The 18,157-nt window shown below is 34.8% G+C and overlaps 1 protein-coding gene across 1 annotated transcript in view; it reads left to right on the top strand.

Moving 5' to 3' along the window:
• The window catches only part of ARAP2 (ArfGAP with RhoGAP domain, ankyrin repeat and PH domain 2), a 110,763-nt gene that overhangs the window by 67,425 nt on the left and 25,181 nt on the right, over positions 1 to 18,157 (top strand). Inside the window, exons 18-23 of the mRNA XM_062492701.1 lie at positions 856 to 919; positions 8,399 to 8,562; positions 10,522 to 10,734; positions 13,036 to 13,141; positions 15,004 to 15,151; positions 15,855 to 15,923. Coding sequence (XP_062348685.1) covers positions 856 to 919; positions 8,399 to 8,562; positions 10,522 to 10,734; positions 13,036 to 13,141; positions 15,004 to 15,151; positions 15,855 to 15,923 — 764 coding nt within the window. The remainder of the gene's footprint in view (positions 1 to 855; positions 920 to 8,398; positions 8,563 to 10,521; positions 10,735 to 13,035; positions 13,142 to 15,003; positions 15,152 to 15,854; positions 15,924 to 18,157) is intronic.

Below are 18,157 nucleotides of genomic sequence, written 5' to 3'. Positions count from 1 at the left end.
AATACTGATTTGTATAAATGAAAATTGAAATATAATGATGTGGAAGTATAGTAACTTACCTTCTTAATATTTGACTCACTAAATGAAGGTGAGGCTAGGAGTATGTGTGATACAAAAACATCATGTAACATGCCATGTGTTTATTGCATTTCATTGGTATTTAGGACTTTACTCTCTCAGGGAATTAGTTGAAATAAGATAGATTACCTATGATGCTCACTTTGAGAAATTAAGTTTTCCAAATTTCAAATTAGTAAACAGGTTACATTTAATATACTGGTTTTAGTATAGTGCATGGTATGGTATTTTAAGCAGTGCAACTGGAAACTATCCAGATGTATTTGCTGTGTTATGTATCGTGTAGGTGTTTTACAGGGTCTTTTTTTTAGCAGGGATAATGTAAGGCAACATAAAGAAGTGTGTCACTGATCTTTATGCAAAAGAGATAAATTGCATTATCTTACTGTAAATATGTGCAGCCACTAAGGTGCAAAAAGTTCATGGATTCCAAAATCCATCTTACTTCTTAATCATTTTGTCTTCTATAATTTGTATTTTCAAGTTTCATATAATAAAACACTCTAGCTTATTCTTACATTAAAAAGTACATGTTTAAACTTTCTTGATAACGTTCGGTGTTATTTTTTTTTTTAAATATAAGTGTGGTGTGGTATTTTGTGGAGTTTTCTTTCTGTTATCAGCAGCATTCTGTATCTGCAAAATTTAAGAATTCCATGCCCCTTTTGCCACTGGACATAATTTTGAAAAAACGTCTATATATGCATGCATGTATATATTTTTCTACAAGTATGTGTCTGTGAAGGTCATATGAATGTGCATGTGTTTTGTTTTCAGCAACCAGTAGTGTGATGCAAAATGGAGAGAGAATAGATGTCCTCCTGCTTGTTGAAAAAGGAAGGTAAGGTTCTATCTGAAAAAATCTTTGTTCTGTTTTTATATTGATATCTTAGATTTGTCGTTGATAAGTTCAGGTGTTTCTTTCAGTTGGGGTTGCTAGTGAGAGAGTAAATGTGCAGACTTTTTAAAGGAGGGAATATCTTTGTGCATTAATTACATTTTATGTCTGTGTCACAAAATGTTAACAAGCACTACTTAATTAAAAACAGTTTTCCCACTGAGAAATTTATTCCCAGATTAGTCTGCCAATAATGATTTCTTCAAAAGGAACTAACTCCTTTTACCCTGTACAGAAAGAATACCTCCTTGGAGCATTTACTACAAACTTCTTGATTTTTTAATCATTCTTATGTCTCAGAATTCTGTGTCTCAATCTGCCTAGGTCAGGTTTGAGAGGATATGAATGAGTCCTCTGGTTAATCTTATTGTAATGGCCTGATCTCAGTTAACAATATCCTATCTAGGAAAAAGCATACTTATGAAACAAGCATCATCCATGTCTGCTTCCAAGTAGGTAATATTTGGTGGAGATGACTGTGTCATATTTGTAGTGGTAGGGGAAAAGAAAGAATATTTTCTTAAGTGGTGAAGTATTTATCCAGTCTTTTGAACAGCCAATAATAGGTTAATAAATGAAGAGTGTTTTTCTCTTTGACAGAGAAAAGAAACACCCCATAGATACCTTTGACATATATTCATAGTTGAAATAACTTGTCAGAAATGCATTGTGGCTTCTATGTTCTGAATTTTAAGTCCTTGTAGGATATTGTATGTTTCAGAACTGAGTAAGGCTATGCAGGTTAGAAGGAAACACTTTTTCTTGTCTTTTTGGGGAGGGATTCTGTTTTATTTCGGGTTTTTGTTTTTTGTTTGTTTGTTGGTTTGATTTGTTTTGCTTTTTGTTTGTTTGTTTTTTCAAAGAAGCATGTTGAAATATGCAGCATTAAGTAAGCTACCTACACCAAACAGGCAACCTGAGGTGTCCTATTCAAGGAGCAGTCCAAAAGATGGATATAAACCATGCATATGATTTTGTAGGTATTAATGCTGAGCAAAACTGTTAGCTCCAAGTCAGGGTTTATTAATTATTTCATTATAATATTGCTGTCAAGTGAGAGTAGGTTTTCCCTGAACCGCTTTTAACAGTTTAAGGAAAATTCTGAACTATTTGAAAATAATTCCAACAGGGACACTGTCTGATTTAAGGTGGACATAAATATATTTTAATTTAATTTGTTGTAGTGAATTTAAATGTATAGTTTTCACCTTATATTAAACATTGAAAACCATATGGGTGTATAGGCTTTGGCATGGTGATTCTTGTTTAAGATATTGCTTCAAAACTATCCAGGTGTGCAGTGCAGTTGTATGAGATTGCATTGTAAAGTGATAAGCAATTTAATGTGTGTGTGTAAAATGATTAAATATAAAATCACCTTCGTCTTTATACTCAATTACTGTAAATGGAAGTATAGCCACTCATCCACTTTGTGCTCCTCTAAGCTCTAGGTGAATTAATATCCTTTAGATGTCATCAGCATCTACTAAATGAAATGTCAAAGTTTCTAGGTTTTCCTATTCTGTCTGTTATTTTAGATGTGTGCTTGTGTAATGTTAACTTTGGCATAGATTGATCACTTGGAAGAGTCTCTAGGTAGCTGATGACTTTCTTGTTAATTTATTGTCACTTACTTGCAGGATAAATTATAAAACAAATAAAAAGTAGTATTGAAACAATTAAATAAAACTAGTAAGATTTTTCCAGAATTAGGAAGAGTTTAGGAGAATAAAATAACCCAATGATGATAAAATAAACCAAAAAAAGCCACCCTCCTTTGCATAAAAAATATAAATGTGGTCAATGTCTTAAAGTGTCTGGTTAAATTTTACTAGAAAATATTATGAAAATTACTTGAGGTATTTTTCTACTGACTTCGTGTTTCTTACAAGTACTTATGCCTCTTTCTCAAGTCTCAGTCCTTGGGCTGATTAATTAGGAAAAGTCACACATGTCTATATTTCATAGATCTTTCTCTTTCATACCTTTTCTTTTAATTATAGTAGGTAAAATAATTAATTCAGTGGTTACAAATGGATTTCTCACTTAAGAAAGATTGCATATGCAAGTATACATTTTCAGAAACTATAAAAACTTCGTTTTACTGCTGAAATTATTACAACGTAATAAATCTATGAATTCTTGATTCTTAAAAACATAATGAATTTGGGATACAAAAATTTAACCTTCATCTGATACGTATCTACTCAGAAGAAGAATTTGCAATTGATTTTTGGCTGTAATGTACACAATACTTTCTAGCTTGTATAAAAAATAAGAATTTAGAGACAATACTACCAAAAAAGGCATGTGAGATTTTCCCAAAATGTCTTAGATATTGATAAAATTCACTCCTACCTCTTATTTTTTTGACCCCTCTTCTTTTACCCTGCTTTCTGCTTGGCACCCTGCTGTTCAGTTTTTTTCTATATGACATATTCAGCTGATGACATGTATCAGCTCAGAAATAAGAGATGGCAATCATGCCAAGTAATAGCATATCATCAGAGGCTGAACCACACTAAAAGATTTCTGAAACCACAAGATTGCTTCTCTTTTGAAGATTGTTGTCTTTTTTGGAGCTCAGTGTACTCAGTGTTTTGAAGCTCAATGTAAATTCTCACAATAATTTTAGATGACTTTTAATTCTAGATTATTATATTTTCAGATCTCAGACATGTTAATGCTTGTTTTTTTGTATCTTTGCTAAAATAAATCACAGAACACACTCTTTTTTTAACAGCTGGTGGAATTTTGTTGCATTCTGGTTTCTATTGGAGCATATTCTCTGGACTGCTGGAACTGTATCTAACTCAGCTGGAAATCCTGACTTCTCACTACACTGTGGTGTATAGTTTTACACCCTAATCAGATGGCCATTTGCCTCTTCTTGCCTTCCACTTTCATAGCTGAAATATTCTAGTTTTGTAGTTGAAATACTTCTTAACTTATTGCTAGAAATGGCAAACTGTTTTAAAGTTTTCTGTGTTTGAGGCTTTGTTACACAGGGGTGTCCTCTTATTTGATCCATATTCAGTTTGGATTTTTTCCCTTGATCTCTGTATTTTTAAAATGCTTGAAGTGACTGTGATACTTGACCTCCTGTTGCTATCCAAACAGAAGTTATGTAGCCATATTGGTGAAACAGCTACTGCTCTGTAGTTCAACAGAGGAATCTGCATGATGAAAAGAAGAAAGTTGTCTGAAAACATCTGTATACAGTAGTTTTTAAATATATCTTCTATATGTAGAATGTAATGCAGAATCTCTAATGATGCACTTGAAAGAAACAGTTGTGCAGATAATTCAGTTTCAAACATTTCTTACAGTTTTCTGAAATAATTTAAGCTCTCTCTTAGGTGTCAGTGAATGCTTTCAGACCATAATGTAATCCAGATGGTGCTTCCCCCCCACCCGTTACGCTTCTGATGTAGTTAGCTCTTTCTTATTATGGACAATAAACCTTCCCTACATACTGGCACAATTTCTTTAGGCTGATGGTTCTTTCAATTCTTTCTTCTTAACCATTTGATAATAGCAGTAAGTTTTCTCATAAAATGCAGCTATGGGCACAGAATTCTAAAATCCAGAATTAATAGAAACTTAAGAGTAAGATGAAAGGACTTGTGCTTCCAATACTATATGCTGAATGCAAGACCTTTTGAAGGGTCCCTTTTGAAGAAATAGTGCTTGGTCACATTTAAACAGTAATTTTAATGAAACGTCCATGCTTCAGTTGCAATTTGATTTTCCAATATAATTCCATATTGACATTTACATTTCTAGTAGCTCTGTTTTCAGACTGGCAAATGATTAAAATCATGTGGGAATTACCAGAGGACACTAAGTTGTATTGATGTCTGTTTCTCACTCTCCCTGCCCACATTACCCAAAATCACCTAGTACCACTTTCTCATTGCACAGCTGTGCAACAAAGCTGATAGACATAACTAAAGCTAGTGGACTTTGCAGGATGGGTTAAAGTGACACCTTTGCATTCTTGTGGATGAAGCATGGTCACATATGTTGTCTGACTTCTGGGGCAAAATTATGTGCTGGTAGTCAACAATAAACTGTAAAAGTAACAGTAGCTTCCTTAATCTTGAGATTCATTGATCTGCTGCAATCACTTGTACCAATTCAATTCTCCCAATTCACTAAGGCAGAAATCTACATTGGCAGGCTTCCTTGTTTGTTTGAGGACTTAAATTATTAATTTCTTGGCTATGGACTGTGTATGTTTCACAGAATATAGCAAAAATTCTGCCATTTTTTCACCATGTTGTCACTATTGCTAACTATTTGTTACGAAATGTGAGATCTTTATCAATTTTTAGAACTGCAAAAATAACACATAGATAAACATACTACAGAAGGCAGTGCATTTGTATTGAAGAAATGCATTTTGCTTGAGTCTGTGGAAAATAGTTGGTAATCTGCATGGTAGATCTTCATAAACATTAAGTACAAATTCTTTCAAACATGATTACTTCTATAAACTCTTCTAATTCCTTGGTTTTGTGCTACATGGGACATCACTATGTTTCAGCCTGTGTTTATGCTTAATCTTAAACCTTGGATTTAATTTAACTTTATATTTTGATAGTGACATTTATTTCATGGGAAATGCATGTTGGTTATTAATTCTGTCTGAAAACTGTGTGAAAAAGTTGAACACAGAGGTTAAAGCTGCAAAGTTGTCTGCATTGCTTCATGGAAGTTCTGTAGAAGACTTACACTGTACTTAAGGAAAGTTCTGCTTTTCTGCTAGAAATAATTTCCCCTTTCCTTTTCATTTCTTCAGGGTTCAAGGAAATTTAGAAAATAGCTTCCAATTAGGGAAAAAAAACCAAAAGATGCTGTTAAAATTGTCCGACAGGACTAAACTGAGAAAGACTGTTTTAAACATCTTATTTTAAAATTGTTTTATGTTTTTGTGATTTAAATTTACTCCAGGTGTGTTCTCTCTCAGCCAAACATTGAGGTTTGAGATGAGCTTTTTAAACCATTTCCATGGGAAATTGACTGAGTTCTGAAATGTGTCTGGCACTGGTTTAATTTTCTCCCTTCTTCTCTTCTATGGTATTGCAGTGAAAATGCATCTCTGATTTATCTTACTTTTTGATGCCACCAGTCTGGTGGCAGTCTGACTGGGCAAGTATAATTTTTTCAAAAATAATTAGTTGCCTTCTGTGAACAAGCCCAGTTCCGTGACAGCAGCCAGCTTTTCACATTTATATTTCTTACCAGCAACTTCTCTTTCATGACTGTGTAGGTCCTTTGGGATTGCAACTTAAAACAAATACCACATTTTCTTTGCTAATTATTAAGTAGCCTCTTCCTCTGTAACTGAATTAAGCTCAACAGATTCTCAAATTTTAGAAAACAATGAGAACATCAACACTTTGTGCTTCTGATACCTTTTTTTCCTAACATGATGCATTGATGGGAAGATGGAAAGATACATAAAATACAAGGTGATCTTTTCCACATAGTTTAAGTATTTCATATATCACAACAATTGATTGACAGGCACATGATTTAGACTTTTGTATCTCTGTGAAAAATGCTGATAAGTCTGTATGACCTTTGAAGTTCAGTACAGTGTTTTTGCCTCTCCTCCTCTGGTATCAATTCATTGATATTCAGCAGAGTTGCCCTTTTCTTGTTTAGAAGTAATAATATTTTCACTTTACAGTATGCTGCTTCCTGTATATATAGTAATTCTTTGGATAAAAAATAATCTGTTGAGATTTCCACTTACCCTTTTGCATAATACTGTAATGTGAATCCTGCTGTTCTGCAGGGGAAATAAACATACAGTAATATGCATATATATGTACATTTCTTGTGTTGGAAAGCACCATAAATCTTTTATAAATCATTGTCCTAACCTCTTCTGATCTGTGAATAACAGTAGGAAACTGGTAGAGTATCATGCGCTGTCAAGCTTTCTTTTACTCACTTCAAACTTCTTATTTTCCTTATATATGTATGACAATGGCAATACCAGAAAACGTGGTGATGTATTCTTTGGAAGGCATTGATGGAGATCTACCTGTTTTGACAAGTCTTAAGGAAGCTTTTGACAGCATTGAATTAGGCTTGCTCATTTTGCTGCAAAAATTGGAGAACTTTATGCAAATTATTACTTTTTTTTCCTTAGTGGAAGAGAGAGGCTGTGCTTCTACTATACAGGCATATGTGGTAGCTAACATGACTTTTGAAGTCATGAAGTAAAGACTTCCTAAAAACCTGGTTCAGTGGGATGAAATATTTTAGCGTCATCTACTTTGCTGCTAAATGGCGCAGTCTGTATGGTGGATCTTGAGAAGAGTTCAGTTTCTGGATGTGTATATGTAATACATTGACTGCATCCCCACTTCCTATCAAGATAGGAATGCTAGATTGGAAACATTTATAAAAGCAAAATTGAAAGATACTAACAAAAAGAAATGAAATGAGGTATTCCCTCATCATATGAAATGCTTCTTCCCCCCTCTAAAAATGAAATAATCAAAACAGATTTATTTTCTATTTTGATGATAGTGTTTTAATAGAAGTTCAGTAGAGCCTTTTGACTTTTCCTGATTAGCAAATAAATGGTCAGAGAAAATTAGAGAAAATTGATCCCTTATATGTCTTTAGTGGGAGATAAGAGAACGTATATAGAAGTTTGCTTACTGTTTTAACACTTTGAACAGTTGTTTATTGCACACATGCATATGGACCCCCTTAACCTTTTCAGTTTTGGTATCCTCTCTTAGAAGCTTGCTTGTCAGGGTGGCACACAGGAGATTATTATAGCATGCTTAAATAACGGGGTCATAATAAGGCTGTACTTTGAGATTCAGGCAAAGTGTGTTGCATTAACTTATTCTGCCTCAATTCATAGCTTTTTCATATATGTTCCTTAGCTTTGTGATACTGGGTGATCATTTTGGTACTTGTGTCGGAGGGAAGTTCAATATGTCTCAGCTACTCTATAGAAGAGGTTGGCAGGTGTGTGTGGGGTTTAAGGGTGTGAATACAAAAGAGGGAAAGTTTTTTACAGTGTTGAAAGTTGTCTCTAAATTTGTTTCCTGCTTAGCCATGGCTTGGACACATGAATGCATAATGTAGGAGCAAGACTGAAGAAGAGTAATTAAAATGTTGGCAGGTTCTTTCAAAGGCATGTGACAGTGTTTGTGGATCTTTCATTTTTTATGGCACTGGTAATACAAATGAATTTGGAAAAAGAAAAGATGCTGTAACAATAGACCACCTTCACAGCTTTAAGTGGTGAAAGATGCCTTGATGTCTTACTCCAAGTGTGGCTTTGTTGGTTTTTTCCCTTTTCTGAACATCTGCTTTGTTGCTTTGGTACAATAACATCCATTTTTTATTTCTTTCCCAAACTCAAAATATTTTTATACTTTTCAGAACACTATACATCCATGGCCATACAAAGCTGGATTTCATGGTCTGGTATACTGCAATTGAAAAAGCAGCAGGTACAGATGGTAATGCATTACAAGATCAGCAGCTCAGCAAAAATGATGTTCCTATTATAGTGAACAGCTGCATAGCATTTGTTACACAGTATGGTAAGTAGAGTGGATTTTATTCAAGCTAAGATCATTTGTATAATACCTAAGCTCCCCCAGTACCAGATCCTGTTGAACGAGTTTATATATTACTTAAAGTAAAACCATGTCCCTCAATCACCTTGCCATTTTTTAATGAGATGGAGCAATACACTACCACACGTGAGAAAGGCCAGTTTGGAGAAATACAACTTTGTAAATGTCCGTTATAGATACTTTTCTATTTCAAATATTGTGTTGTTTGCCTTATGAAACTGAGCCTTGGGGTCCACTGCCCCAATGCAGACAAATCCTAAAAAATAAACTCTGCAAACCTGGAAGAGCTGTGGTCTGAACACATTTTGGAAGCTGGCATTAACTGTGGAGCTGAGTTCAATCTTAGGCTGCTGTTTTTTCAGTGAAATAACTGAAAGATGTATAATTGGTTATCATTTATTTAAATAAATTTTGCCCAGCATAACTTTCTGTGGCATTAGATTATAAGCAGATGATGTTTGTGTCCTTTTACTGCTGCAAATTCATGAATTTTCTTGTGAGGTTGGTACATGCATATCAACCCTGTACAAATCTGTCTTTGGTGTAAATGTGTCTGTAACCTCTGTCAGTATCTAATTTCTATTTGAGTCATTGAAGTTTAACTAAATAACTTTTGGATATGACAACACTGCATTATAGTTGTATGGGGTTACACCTAGTACCTAAAATTAAGAAAAAAGGCTCTTGCTAAATTATTTTTAATCATTAGCAATAGAAATTATTCCAGATATAGTTTACACTGTGTCACCCACTGAATTTTTAAAGCAGTGTAATTATGTCTGCCAGTTAGAAAAAATTGTGTAGTCTCAATTAAAATTCAGTTTTCTAATGTCTTTTGAAACTATTAAATCTGTATCAAAAATATGCTTTTCAGGATCGACATTAGTAGCTGTTATAATGCTCAATTGAAAGCTGAAGGAATTATTTGTATGCATTATTTGCATTTTGTCTTTAGCTGTAGTCTACAGAAGACAGATGCTATTGGGGTTCAGGGCTGTTCCTGACAGTGACACCACAAAGGCTGTACCAAATGGAAGTGCTTGTGGGCATTACAGGAAAGGTGAACTGTAAAACCATTAGATGTGATTTCACAGGTTTTGAGAGAATATTTAATTTGACAGGTGTATAAGAAAAGCAGGGTTTTGCATAAAGTACATTCTAGATACGTGAATGCAGAAATCACCTCTACAAAGATAAATAGCACTCTGCATCTATGCCAAACTCAAACTTACTCAAGATTCAAAAAACAAAAGTTTTGACTACAATAACATATGCAGCGATTGAAGGTAGTCATGACTGTTTTAAACTACACATTTTAAGTTGACTTTATGGTTTTTGTTTTTACATATAAGAATAGTAGCTGACTGATGTCTTCCAGAGCAGGTGAAAAAACAGAAAAAAGGGTATTTTCTACTAATCTCAAGGCTTTTAAGAATAAAATATTTCAGGTGGGATGAATGCAGTAATACTTTGAGTCTTAAACTGAGTTCATCTATAGAGTAATAAAATAAAACGAGTTATCTCATGAAAGCAGCTGTGTTTTATGTGTAATATAATACTTATTATCAAAACTACTTCTCTTTACTGTGCCTTTTGAAAGTACTGTTTTAGGAAGTCCTGAAGAAATTTGGGGATTTGGAATGCCTGCAAAATACTCTTGAAATAGTGATCCCAGGCTTGCTTACTGTTATGATGAGTATTTTTGCAAAGAGGTCTAGTTGGCCATAAGAAGACTTGGCAGTGTTATTACTAATGAAGTGAGTACATGTAAAAGATCAGAAAGATTTTATTAGGAAATACAATGCATTTGGCAGCCACATATAATTTTCATATAATAATGTCTGGAATTTTTAAAAGAATACTTAATTTAATTACATTAATTTACATTAATTTATTTTTCTCTCCTGTATTTTTATGCCCTAGGATTAGGTAGCAAGCAAATATATCTTAAGAATGGTGATTCTTCCAATGTGGCTGAACTGCTGGAAAGCTTCAAAAAAGATGCCAGAAGTGTTAAACTAAGAGCAGGAAAACATCAGCTTGAAGATGTCACTGATGTACTGAAAAGTTTTCTTTCTCAAATAGATGATGCTCTTCTCACTAAAGAACTCTATCCATTCTGGATCTCTGCATTAGGTAATGTATTCAATAGCATTCAATATAATAAAGGTTATATGTACATTTTCAGTATCAAATTTGAGAGGTTTGTTAAATTACTTACCCTGCATCAACCTATGTTATTTCATAACTGGCAAAACAATGCAGAGAGGAAAAAAAAATACTTGGGACATGGTTGTGTTGGAGATTGTTGTTTTTTTTTCCCTCTCTTCTCTGTGGAATTTTCCCCATTGCCATGCTAAGAAGTCTGATAGCTAGTGGCTGGGGGAAGGGGGATAAAAAGCCGTGAGATCAGAAGCAGGTAGAGGAGAGGAAGAGGAGAGAGGCACTTGCTGGCCCTTTTTGCTCATGGAGTTGGAGGAGGACAGCCGGTTCTGCTTTCCCCAGCCTCTCCATCCCAATGCCAGGAGCCACCTTTTCTGCTGTTGGATGCCTGCACTGCTGCCTTCTCTCTTCAGCCTGCTATTTCCAAGCACCCTGCTGAGCACCGGGCCCAACACTGTGAGCAAAGGTCTCTCCCCCATCCCCTTCCCACCTGGAACACCACCACTATCACCCCCAGCCCTCCTGCAGCCTGGGGGACCTGCCCCTGCCCACCAGCAGTACCTGCAGCACAGGGAAAGGTGCCTGCGGCCAGAAAGGACTGGGACTGGGGTACTGCTCTGTTTGCTGTTCATTTCATAGCTCTTGGTGTTTTGTCTTGTTAGTGTACTAGTAAATAACTGTTACTCCTATCCCCGGTTTTTTGCCTGAGAGCCCCTTCATTCCAAAATTATGCTAATTCAGAGGGAGGGGTTTATTAGCTCCATTTTGAGGGAAGGCCCTGCTCTTCCCTAGCACATACCTGTCTTTTCAAACCAAGACAAGCTGCAACAGATGCATGTTAATCAGAGATAATTTTTATAATGTTTTTTTGAAAATACTAGTTTCTGTATTGCAGTATTTGCAGACTGCAAGAAACAAGTGGTTTCCCTGCCAAACTGTGCTATAAAATTATAGGCACAGCAGTAAGAGATGCATGGGAAATGCTGACAGAAGATTAATTTCTATCTTGATGCATAGGGGTCACATAGGCATATTTACTGTGTGGCACATTTTGTCCTTAAAAATATATATTAAAGCATATTCCTCTCTGATTTTATTTAAGTCTAAATATATGGATGTTGCTTTAATGTGAGCCACTAGACTTTCAAGAAATTAAAATATTATCAATATTACACATTTTTTACGTTTAAACTGAATTTCTAAATTTAGAGGAAAAAAATATTACGAGTTTATTCACTTATCACATGATTAATCTCATGAGAAACCAGAAAAAGTTCTGACGCAGTTTAGATTTAAGTCAGCTCTTTTTGAGTATTGCAGTGATTCCCCTTTCTGATATTCACACGTGGCTAAAATTCTACTTCAGCTTTACAACAGAGAATCCTGTCCTGTTAAGTGATACAGAAGGTACTTCTAGGAAGACTAAAACATTTAAGAAAATAGAGTCCAAGATCTTTAAACTGCTATTTTGTTATTTATTTTTTCTTTCAATTACCAAAGAAACCAGAACATAGTCATTGGTTAGTGGAGAGCACCATCAATCAGCCAGAAGAGTTCTCTGCTTTCTTTTCAGAAATTTGAGAGAAGCAGGGGACTGAGAGGGAAAAGCTGCATTAACTTTGTTTATGCCCTGAGCATAAAGGGACATAAGCAGCACAGGTAGGCAGACTTAAGGTAGAGAGCTGTGGTTGCATTTGAGATACTGTAATTCCCAAAACTGGAATTCCTGCCATTGGCCTTGCCATCATTCAGCTGTTTGTAACTTGGTGCAGCTTATTTACCAGCCCTTTCCCCTTGCTCTCCTCTAATCAGTCTTATATACACTTAGATCCTTAAACAACTTTGTGCCTTCAGACACTTTTCCAGTAAATATTTAAAATATGAAAAGGTCTTTTCCTTTCTCATTGCTGGGAACTCTCGTAAGTATATGTGCACTTCTGCCTATGCAGTTGCACTCACACATGTACATGCACAAGCTACAGACTAAATGTGCTTTGAGAGAAAATGCAATTGCTGTTCTGGGCTTTAGTCTTAAATGGTGGCAAATGGTGCTTGAATATAGAATTGTCCCTCTTTATTGGTGTTTCCCCAAACTGGTGTATGATAACAGACTTTTAAAATAGTGTACTGTCAGCATTGCCTTTATGAAGAAGAGGTTGATTTGATAAATAGTAATTTTAAAAGACTAGATGATGCTGATACAGTTAATGAGAACTGCTGTTGGTTTTTAGTGTGTATTTTTATTAATGCTCAATGATTATTATTTTCCGGCAGATACGCAGAATGAAAAGGAACGCGTGAGAAAGTACAGAGCTTTTGTTCGGAGTCTTCCACCAGTCAATAGAGCAACTTTGGCTGCTTTAATTGAACATCTTTACAGGTCATTGCAAATAATGCATTGTAGCAGAGAAATTCTTATAATGTGTTCTAGTCTAACTCTACAATATATGAAATGGGGCTTGTTTCATTAACTAGTAATCACAAAAGCTTATCTGGTTGCAGCAATTAATTACATTTGAATTCCTTTAATTGATAATAGTTTTTTTCTTTGGTTGTATTTTTAGCAGTAGGTATCTATAAAAGTCAATGGATTGGAACAGCCTTATAGGGAGAGAGGGCTGCCAGTGTATATCTCCAAGTAGGGTAATTTTTGATGTAGCTTCTTTATTGCAATTTCATTTTACTCCACTCTGCTAGTCTTCCAGAGGATTGTTGCAAATGGTTCTTGAAATTAAATTTTTTTTTCAGTGAAAATGTCCTTCTCCACAATCTGTTTTGCACATAATAACTTTGAGAATTACCTACCCTTTCTGTTTTTCATCAGTGCTTCATTTTACAACTGAAGTAGTGGTAGAGAATATCCAAAATACAAACTTGTTTAAGCACCAAAGGTCATGACTTACTCCTAGATCAAATAAGGGGCAGAAAATATGTAAAAAATATGTGAGTGGACCATTCTGAGGTGTCAAGGTTGAATAGTTCTGGTCTATATTATATCATCTATCGGACAAGTCCAATTATATTTTTTGGTGAATTGCTGTGAGGATAGAATGTGTAGAAACTTCTCTTAACAGGATGCTATGTTCAGAAATTATGTTACATTGCCAGGTACATAGCGGATGTAATTTAAAAATATTTATGTGATAATCAAATTGATTGGTGCCATTATTTGGATAAAGATTGTACTACATATTGTGTTTAAGATGTTTCTAAGCATATCCAGTTAGAGATATTAATATGATGTCTCATCTGTTCTGAAAGTAGTATGAATTCAGGCATTTAACGGCCAAAATTCTGTGGCTGTTTAAAGTGTTTGCCTCTAAAAGAGGACATGTTATGTCAAGAACAGAACTAATATGAAAACCTTACTATGGGGATAGGAACTAAGAAGGAGCTAATTTCTTTCCACATTTTGTTTGATCTTTGATCTGAAGTTTGTAGGTTATACTTAGATTACATAATACAGTGGAACTGTATTTAGCCTTGGTTTGGCCTCGCGTGGAGCAGTGTGTGCAGTTCTGGGGTCTGCAGTTAAAGGATGTTGAGATGTTTGAATGCACCCAGAGAAAGGCAGCAGTGCTGGTGTAAGGGCTGGAAGGAAGGGCTGGGAGGAATCACCTGTGGGGAGTGGCTGAGGACTCTGGGCTTTTCTACTTCAGAGAAAAGGAGGCTGAGTGGTGACCTCATTGCTCTGTACAGCTTCCTGAGGAGGGGAAGGGGAGAGGGAGATGCTGGTCTCTTCTCCCTGGTATCCAGTGGTAGGGTGCATGGAAATTCTTCAAAACTGCATCCAGAGAAGTACCAGGTTGTCATTAGGAAGCATTTAATTACCAAAAGGGTGGTCAAACATTTTAACAGGCTTTGTAGAGTGATGGCTCATGACCCAAGCCTGTCAGTGCTGTTGGACAGGGCCCTTAGCATCATGCTTCTGCTTTTGATCAGCCCTTAAGTGATCCAGCAGTTGGACTTGATGCAGGTCCCTTTGAACTCAGGTATACTGTTCTGGTTTCATTGTTTCTATTCTAAATAGTTTTGATATCACTTGAAATGCAGTTAGAAAGTTTTCATTTCTGTAATGAGAAATAAAGAATAAAAGAAATATAAAATAAATAATAGTACATGTTTTCATTGCATTTAATGTAGTTACCTTTTTTTAAGTGTTCTCTATATTCTGTAAAGGGGCCTCATACAATCAAAGGAACAATGAAACTGTCTAAATATTTTTTATTTTTCCTTCAACAGGGTGCAGAAGTGTTCTGAAATTAACCAAATGAACCCTCACAATTTAGCCGTGGTGTTTTCCTCATGCTTATTTCAAACTCAAGGCCAAACTAGTGAAGAAGTCAATGTAATTGAAGATCTAATTAAAAATTATGTGCAACTTTTTCATGTAGGTATCTTTATATGTATCCTAACTGCTCAGATGCTAATGATTCAAAAATATAAAATCTACTTTAAATTGTGTTCCTCCTAGTTCAACGATCGGAGGATTTACAGGGTTTTTGAACTTGAATTCAGTGTATGTTTTTCTTGGCCTGCTTTAAATTTTATTTCCCAGTTAGTTTGACCTATGTAGAGAAGACTGTTTATGGGATGCTGTAAGCTGATGTTTTCCAAAATGATGCTCATTCTCCTTGCCATCAAAAGCTTACTAAATTTAAGAAAAGTTTATGATTATGACTATTAAAAATAACTCTTCTAATCAAATTTTATGGGCCTGCTCAGAGATGAGGCATGGAAGGATTTTTGTGTTCTAAGTCTCTGAGCTGTGATTACAATTTGATTTGTTCCTTAGACCCAGAAATAATGTTAAATACGATTGCATAGAAAAGCTACTACTAGCAGCAATTAATATTAGCCATTTTGATTTGGAGTTGACTGTGCCACTATAACCTTGTTTTGCATTTTTATTTGATTCATCTTTGTTTCAATATGTATTCTGTGAAGTTTATAATGGTGAGTCCCATCAGTGAAGAGCTGTTTCTGACTGATACAACAGTTTGCATACCTGCTTTTATGAGAGCACGATTAACGCTAGTGGCAGTTGTTACGATAATTATTATTAATCACTCCAAAATTATTTGTTTATACAGATAAATGAAGACCAAGTCAAACAAATGGACATAGAGAACAGTTTTATTACGAGGTGGAAAGACACTCAGGTAAGTGTCCAGTTAGGCACGGATAAAAGGGGGTAAGGCCTTAGTATCTCTGTACATAGGTGTGGGTGCTCTTCTTCACTGAGACAGTATCCCCCCAGGCACTGCACAGTTGCTAAGTCATGCTTGATCCAGGTGTCAGATAAAGTGGCTCAGCTCATGGTCTTGCTCAGCCTCCCTCATCAGTTCTCCACAGCAGGTTTTCCATGCTTCCAGTTATGGTTAAACCTAATGATGTGGTGCAATTGAGTGAAGTAACAGTGGTGCTGTTATCATGTAAGCATCATGGGTAATTGGCAACTTAGGTCTCAAGCAGCTACAGTTAAGAACTGTGAGAATTCTTTACATTTAATAACTGATTGTCTGACATCACTGCATCAAAATGCGTGCATATGTATGTGGGAAAATCAGTGATGTAGATATTTAGTACTTTGCAGGATATAGGTTGCTACAGTACTATTATCTCTGGTGATGCAGAATGTTCAGAGAACAACTGAACTGAATTTCTGCGGAATTACTCAAAGTTCACATGTCTGAAATGTCACTGAAGTTCTGTTCCAGGTGGCACTTCATTAATTGCTTTTCATTTTCTGTCCACCATATACTTATGCCAGCTGTTGCAGTAAATTTACATCACGTTTTCTCTCCATACGGTTGTTTATATGAGCCCAGTGGAAATCATGTGTCAGCTTCATTCTTATTTCCCAACTTTTTCTGTAATATCATCTGAAAAGCAAATTTTATAACTAAACGAGCTTTTTTGAGTCTGTGCCACTGTAATTAAGCAGCTTTCTTCAAAGTAGCTTTGTAATGTTTTTCCTCACAAATGTTTCCATTAGCTTTTTATTCTCAAAGGCTAAACTAACTTAAAAGTTGCTGCTTTTCAGAATGTTAATGTTCTTTAAAATTCAGCACTACTAGATACTTTTCTATAGAAATGTAATCTTAGCTTCTGTAAATTGGTCAATATGTATACCAAAGCTCAACTGCTTATATGTGTGTGTTTATATATATATATATAAAATGTTTATATAGACTTTTCTTACCCTTTTCCTCTGTTTGTAGTAATATATAAATAAGTAACATCACTATCAATACCAGTCTCACAAATGAGGACACAAATTGTTATTTTAATGTTATTTTTATTATTAATTCTTTATATTCTTTGCCTACTAATAGAATGGTACATCTTCTGATAGGTCCCGGTTTCTGTCTTAATTTTTCTTCCTATGCTCTCATCATCACTTATTTTTAGGAAATACTTTTTGGTACTGGACTGAGAAGAATTGCAGTCTTTTGAAGATGTTTATGACTGTACTGAAAAGGAATTAGAGCAGGCAAAATGTGAGACATTTTTAACTTTAGAAAAGTAACATAATTTCTCATCCATGATGATAATTTTATTGCCATAGATGAGCAAACTTAGTTACAATGGAAAATGTTAGATCCCATCTCATAAATCATCCTATTCCTCATGATCATACAATGCTGGATTTACTGCCCTTCTAATTTCTTTCTGAGTTTTATGTTGTTAGACATTCTTAAATAATGTTTGTTAGTATTGAGTACATGAAACTATTATATATGTCGTAAATTTGCTTTATCTGATTATTCCACATTAGCATTGTGTGTAAAGTCTAGCCTTCTCTACAACAAATCTGAAGATCTATATTTAACAGAGGTTGATATCACGAGCATTTGCTTTAATTCCTTCTTTAATTAGGTAATGACAAGTTTTCATTGTGATCAAGAATCATAAATACAGTATTTGTAGTAATTAATTTTTATTTTCTTGATATGTGCATATGGCTGTGTGGCTGAAATAGTCTGATATATATAAGTTTTCATCTCAATTTTAACTAAGTCATTTTGGGGTTACAGATCTTTTTCATTATTTTAAATTCTATTCAACTTTTTTGATTCTGAAGTGATCCTGACTAACCTCCAAAGCAGAGTTAGGGTTCTGGCAGTTTAAGATACTGAGATACATTCATGTCTTAGGCTTTGTAGTCTTAAATGTAAATTTAAAATTTCCATTTATGCCATGCCACCCCTAGTTTTCCAGTTCTTGAATGTATATTTGTAAATTAATGTTAATTTTGTTTGATATGATTCTGCTGAGTTTATTCAGGGTTTGTAGTTTTCTCCCAAATCTGTGAATCAGTTTTTTTTTTTTTCCTTACACTATAAATAATTGTACTTCCTGTACTTAAAATTTAATTTTTAACAATAACATT

This window comes from Cinclus cinclus, chromosome 5 (assembly GCF_963662255.1).
Source record: "Cinclus cinclus chromosome 5, bCinCin1.1, whole genome shotgun sequence".
NCBI classification, from domain to species: Eukaryota; Metazoa; Chordata; class Aves; order Passeriformes; family Cinclidae; genus Cinclus; species Cinclus cinclus.
This window is presented reverse-complemented; position numbering and strand designations above follow the sequence as displayed.